The sequence below is a fragment of the Leptidea sinapis genome, chromosome 1, assembly GCF_905404315.1.
Source record: "Leptidea sinapis chromosome 1, ilLepSina1.1, whole genome shotgun sequence".
NCBI lineage: Eukaryota > Metazoa > Arthropoda > Insecta > Lepidoptera > Pieridae > Leptidea > Leptidea sinapis.
The window spans coordinates 32,245,533-32,252,506 of record NC_066265.1 but is presented as its reverse complement, the minus strand read 5'-3'; the positions used below and the strand labels follow the sequence as shown (position 1 = coordinate 32,252,506).

The following is a 6,974-nucleotide window of genomic DNA, read 5'->3' as shown; positions in this document are numbered from 1 at the left end:
GTGGGCGGCGGTGATCACTTAATACGCTCATTTGTCCTCCTCTTTAGTGAAAAAAAAAATAATAATTTCATGACTGTGATTTAAATTTAAATAAAGGTTAATAAAATTCACAAATACTAGTCTTTGCTTGTTATCAATAAAAGTAAAAGAACAAGTTGTGTTTTTGTTTCCTCAATAATCCAAAAATTTACAGCCAAAACATAAATGTCGAAGAATCTCGCTTGAGATTAGGGGAGGGGGTGTGGAGTGGAGGAAAATTCTCGAAAATGCTTCACGTAATTAATGGACGCGCCGTAACTCAATATTTAGTTGAAATGGGCCTCTATTGTATTCGTCTATGTGTTTCGCTAAACCTTCCCAGTTTTAAAAGAATTATAATCCGAAATGAAATTTTTTGATTAATGTCTTACTTATTTGTTTATAGCTTGACAAAAAGTACACAATTTCAAGTATTGCTATTGCCAACAGTCTACCAAATCGTAGGTCATCGTTATGTTTAAATCGATTTAAACAATATTACTTCTAGAATGGGTTGCCATTCCTAATACTTACTTATAACTACTAGTGACTGCTAAACCGTAAATAAAATTAAACCATTACATATACTTATTTACTTTATGAACTTAACGTTAACATAATATTATCACAGCCAAAAATGCTGCCGCTCGACCACACCTCTATAACTCAGCCTTTCCATAAGATATATTGTATAGATCACTGAAAAGTTATAAACGACCGATACCTATATTGGTCATCTGTGATTGATATTCCAAAACTCTTCCTGATTTTCGCATTTCAATATCCCTATCTATGGAACTTTTTGATCTCTTTATCCAATGCATGTATAGTGATATAGATACAGACAGTTTATATGTGACAGATGAGCTTTTTTCTATTGAAATGCTGATTGAGCGACTTATTAATTAACTAATAAATTAATTAATTAGACATTTGACTTCGAACATAGAAACCGCCCACATATTAATTAATAATTAATATTAATCAAATCGGATCAATCTAAGCCAAAACCAAATACACAAGCTCTAAAGCGCTTTTACGCAAAGTAAAAATTAAATTAGTCTTTATATGTATTACACATAAGGGCCACAATTCATTTTAGTCTCTACAAAACATTAAGTCTACACTATACATTGCTAAAGCCCTATAAATATTTTCGATACAATGTTATTCATACATTCATTGTAATTTAATCAATTATTATTGTTGTTCATATAGGTTGATATTTTATAAGTTTCATTTGGTAACCCCAACAATAACAGACCTCATGAAAAAAAAATCATAGAGCGTAACTATCACAAACAATTAACTTTACTTATTTTGATCCAAACGACACAAATCGTCGTCCGAACACGCTACACGCACAATATGCGGACACGCACGCAAATATCACACGCAATGTAGGACTATGTCTATGTCGCATGGAACCTCTACTAGACGATTTCCATATACAATATTATTGGTAAATTCATTCGCTAGAGATTGGCTGTTAGAATTCAAGAGCAAAAAATCGCTAATTTACAGAAAATTGCGTTCTAGATTGTATTATTAGAAACGTCATCAAAGTTTTTATAAACTTTTTTGGATTTTAATAATTATCTACTTTGATCATTGACTTTAATTCAACAACTTTTAACTTTATTTCTTATATATTTGGTTTAACACTATTTTATTGCAAAAACGTCTTGATATTTTAATAATTGTGTGTCACTAATAACGCAATGTTGTCGACTACGACGTTACCATCTTAATTCTAAATATATTGTGATGAAATATATATCACAAAATATTTTAATTAGAAAGGAAAGATAAATGTGTGACTTAATAAAATACACCTTATTATGTTCAATATAAAGTCTTGATTAAATTTCGCTTTACATATTATACTAGCCCACGATAACTCTTTCCACATATCACTTATACGGTAAGAAACATTTTCTAAAATTAAACCTTATTATTTGTGTGATACAGTTGCGTTTACTATATAACTTACAGGCTCAGGCCAAACATAATCGTATCCTACATTACTAGTACACGGCTAAAGTTCAGCGACTTATAAACACATTAAATACTACACCTTATTACATAAAGTTTAGAGTCCAAATTTCTCCCGAACGGCACTATAAAATACACCTTATTACTTTACAATAGAGTCTACAGTGTCTGCGGCGTGTGCTTAGACGGCTGCTTCTTGAGCCGCCGGCTCACAGATCACTGTCAGTTATTCTTATCGAAGTTATGGAAAGCCCAGTTGAATGACGTCATCCACGAGTTTTTCTGGGCCTCGACAAACTTCATGCGGAAGTGTTCGATGGCCTTCTCTTCAGAGAGATCCATAACCTGCGTGGACAAAAGTCAATACAGAATATCATCAAATTATTTTTTTTTTGTGTTTGTAGGCAAAGCGTGAAAGCTTAACGAACAATCACAATTTCATTCACATTTTTAATATTAGAGAGGATAATTTTTATATCGTTTTTAACTCAAAAAATATACTTAAATAAAAAGATATACGTGTGGATCGAATCCACAACCGATTACTCACGGGGCGTACAGGCATTCCACTCGGCTATCGCGCTCTTCACAATATATCATAAGGCTTACGCCGCACTACAGTTAAACCCCCATTGTCTTAACTGCGATATCATGCGAAGTCAAGAAAACTAAAACAAGCGGCCGCACTAATGAATTTTCTCTACATTTTTAATTTTAATTGATTTAAACTCGGGTAAAAACCAAGCCATAATCTGTAGTCCATACAACTTCCTTAAAGGCCGACAACGCTTCTGTGATTCCTCTGGTATTGCAAGAGAATGTGGGCGGCGGTGATCACTTAACAACAGGTGACCCGCACTTAACACAGGTACAGGTACGCACATTTGTCCTCCTTTTCCATAAAAAAAAAACTTAATTGGCGAAAAAATATGCCCACAACATTGTCTAGACAAATCATTATTTACATAAACTTGTACGACTAAATCGATTTGAGTTTAAATTATATTACTATTTGAAAAATACTACAGCTTGTTTCAATCAGTCATAAAAGTAATATTAATTATGTTATCTAATAAAAATAATTTACAAATAGGACCTTAGATTTATGGTTGTATATTATAAAAGATTATCAATAAAACTGCATCAAAAAATAATAAGTGGGTTAAACCCAGGTTAATTAAAAACTATGTTTTATAAATTATATTATTATCAGTTTACAATTAAAATAATTTGTAAAATGATGAAGGTGTAAATAATGATTTAAAAAAGTGATGTGTTTCTTGCCATTTCTTCTCATTACATATCCACCTTTTCCGAAGTGGAAAAACTGTAAAAAACTTACTTTCCATTCATGGGTGTCATTGTTTTACCTATTGAATTTTTTTTTAAGTTTTAAATTATTCAATATGTTTTCTGTGTGTTTCATATCATAATATCTAGTCTTGAGCACTCTTAATTGCTCAAATCTAACAAGTTAATTGATGAAGATGTTACAATAATAATGAACGAATAATAACTATGACAGGGAGGAATACTGTATATTTGTATACATGTATTTTACTTTTAAACGGATAAGATAAACTCACCGTAGAAAGGTACATTATCACTGGAGAATATTAAATGTATTTTTTCAATGAAATAGAAGTAACGTAAACAAAAATCTTACCAATGTCTCCCGTAAATATTGCAGGTCCTTCTCGGAGCTTAGCTCTGGCAACCCAGTTGAGATCATCATAGAAAACAGCGACAGGATTAAGTGACCGTGCTTTCGCAGTATTTTGAATGCCTGAAACACAAAAAGTTATAATACAAAATTAAATATTATTTACCAGATACATACATAATATTTAAAAGACCGGAATAGACTGACTCCCAGCAGAATGCCCACTTTATTGTAGTGACAGACCGTTTGACATAAACACACACATAGAAACACTACGCAAGAAAAATTACTGTTAAGTTTGGTTGTACATAGACGAGAGTTTTTTAAACCGCACTGTGGAGGAGCTACTACGATTATCTATTATATTATTTATAGCTATTACGATCTCGCTACCCTATACAATATAAAAGAAACTTTTCAGAAAATTAATTGAAGCATGTGTTACTTTGCGGAAATCCATATTTATCCAATTTTTTTGAGTCTTTCTTTAGGGTTAATTCCGCCAATATTTGTCTTTAAACAATTCGACACGTGTTTCGCCTCTACACGAGGCATCCTCAGAGAGCTCAATTCGAGTCTCGTGCCAGAATTAAGCGGAATTAGCACTAAAGATAACTCAAAACATTTGGATAGAAACTTTTCAGTTATATAATACAAGTGAAGCTGTAAACAGTTTTGTGACTGAGTTATTAAGTTTTTCTGATAAGACGACCGAGCTACGGGAACGCGGTACTAGGACGGATATTTTGTAACTCCTGGAGCTCGAACCATAGTTAAGTACATATAAAGAATATTTCATTGAAATTGGACAGCAACTTTCTCTCTAATCGTTCAATGATTTCTGAGGATCGTGGTCATCAACAAGTAGTCCACACTTGGGAGTGAACTATGTGTTTATAACCTCGGGGATCTGGAGTATTTTATTTAGTCTGTAAATCTGGTAGGAGATCGACCTCGGGCTCGCTTGCTTGGACAGCAAGTAGACCTTCTGAATGTATCACAACTCACCGTTTCGCACAGCTCCTTGAATATCTTAAAGTCGAGTTGCTCCCCGACGCCGCCGCGCTGGCCCTTGTTGATGACGTGGATGAAGTCGTGAGTGAGTACGAAGGGCACGCGCTCGCGTTTGAAACCGTACTTCTGCTTGAAGTGGCCCAGGAAGTGGCCGAAGTCTATGTGGAACAGCTGTTGACAATAAGACAGTATAATGTCATTAGCAGTAAAACTAGGTAAATGGTCTATCTTCGGCAATTCGATGCCTACTCTGCACCTATTTTAGGTTTACTACATCACATTTACTTTAAAAAGGGGGAATATCCTTTTTATGCAAAAACGAGGACAAACGAGCGTACGGGTCACCTGCTTTTAAGTGATCACCGCCGCCCGGAGTGTGGGCGGCGGTGATCATCCTGAAACATCAGAGGAATCAGAGGAGCGTTGCCAGCCTACGAAGGTGTACGCGCACGTACTTTTAAAATACCCATGTCGAATCGTCCCGGAAACACTGCACAAGGAAGTTCAATCCACAGCTTTGTAGAACGTGGAAAAAAGCTCCTTGAAAAGCGCACTGTGGAGGACCGCCACACATCCAGAAGATAATATCGTAATTTGTGGTGTGTTGTGCGAAGGTGGAATTCGGCGGCAGGAATGAGGTAATTATGACAGCCTTGCGATCATATTGAGCTGCCAGCTGCCATACAATTGGAAAGAAATTCGAAGGTCATCAGGTATCACCTAAAATAAGTTTTTTTTTTTAATTTTAATCTGCAATCAGTCACAAGACTTAAAGCGTATGAGTTGGGTGAGTATGGCGTTTAGGCAAATAGACCAGTGTCTCGACTACTACTAAAAAAACTACTTACTAGATTTCGTTTAAATCAACTTTCGGTGGAAGTTTGCATGTACATCATATATTTTTTTTAGTTTTATCATTCTCTTATTTTAGGAGTTACAGGGGGGAGGGGATACATTGTACCACTTTGAAAGTGTCTCTCAAGCAAACTATTCACTTTCGAAAAAAAATATATTAGAAACCTCATATATATCATTTTTGAAGACCTATCCAGAGATACCCCACGTATGGGTTTGATGAAAAAAGATTTTTGAGTTTCAGTTTCAACAAACTACATTTCAAGTAAAGTTATTCCGTAGCCAAATGGCAAAAAAAACGCAATTACAGGAACAGAAAAAGACATAAATGAATATATCATACCTGTCCGCTCTTCTTCACCATGATGTTATCAGGGTGTCTGTCCGCGATCCCCAGCACGTAGGTGGCGACACAATAGCCCGCGCAACTCATCGTGAATTCCTCGACTGCTTTTATCAGCGCGCTCTCGCTTTGGTTTTGTTTCCGCAACCATTCTAAAATAATTAAATAACAAAAAAATAAAAACAAATACTTTACACATACTTCTAAAAAAAAACTTCTACGTCTTCTTATTTCTTTCATATAATGTAAACATTCATTTTTTTACAAAAAAGAGAGATTCAGGCAATACATAATATACATTTAATCAGTTTGTCTGTGATATCTAAACCACCATAGCCCAGTTTCGAAGCTATATTATATACTATTAAAACTTCGTTTTCTATGTCACAATTTTACCTAATATTGAATTACTTACGGAACTTGGAACTTTTTTTCTTTTTCTATATTCTTTTATTTTACCGTCACTTCGTTTAATTTAACATCATGTCTCAAAATGACGAGCGCAATTGTTATGTCATATCTAACTTTGGGTTCAATCAAGAACCCTAAGCGGCACTGCATTGTAATGGGCAGGCCGACATACTTTGCATCGAATGTACATCTTAGTCGTCTCGTCACTTGTTGTTATAAACAAAATTTGGAGATTATACTATTCTTTACTTTGAAGATTAGTCTATTAATGTGACATGAAGGGAAAGGATTCGTCGATTATTAAATTGTAAAGGAAGTATTAAATCAAGCAGTTTCTTTCCAAAATTGCAGTATTTTAGTTAACCATGGATATCAGAAGTACCCAATTTGAATCGAAATAAAATATGAATTGTAACAACGTTAGTCATTGACAATTACGAATATTATAGACAATGAGTGTCAATTTTGTCATATATGAGTACCACTACTCATAAAAATATAAAAACAGACAATGTCGTATCATAGACAATTTGATATTGTATTTGTATTTGAAGTAACCTTAGAACATAACTGCCCCTATTGTCCCGAGGTGGGCGTAAATAGCTGTGACACAGGTTATATTAATGTAGCTACTTACGATCTAACAATTTTTGAATATGTATGTTATTATGTTCA

At 34.3% G+C, this 6,974-nt stretch overlaps 1 protein-coding gene across 1 annotated transcript in view; it reads right to left on the bottom strand.

The window, feature by feature from the left end:
- Window positions 1-595: 595 nt before the first annotated feature.
- The window catches only part of LOC126970529 (phosphatidylinositol 4,5-bisphosphate 3-kinase catalytic subunit delta isoform), a 29,887-nt gene continuing 23,508 nt past the window's right edge, over window positions 596-6,974 (bottom strand). The window contains exons 15-18 of the mRNA XM_050816871.1: window positions 5,889-6,040; window positions 4,685-4,861; window positions 3,680-3,799; window positions 596-2,358 (exon numbers count right to left, since the gene is read on the bottom strand). Of these exons, the coding sequence (XP_050672828.1) occupies window positions 2,236-2,358; window positions 3,680-3,799; window positions 4,685-4,861; window positions 5,889-6,040 (572 nt within the window). The 3' untranslated portion in view covers window positions 596-2,235. The remainder of the gene's footprint in view (window positions 2,359-3,679; window positions 3,800-4,684; window positions 4,862-5,888; window positions 6,041-6,974) is intronic.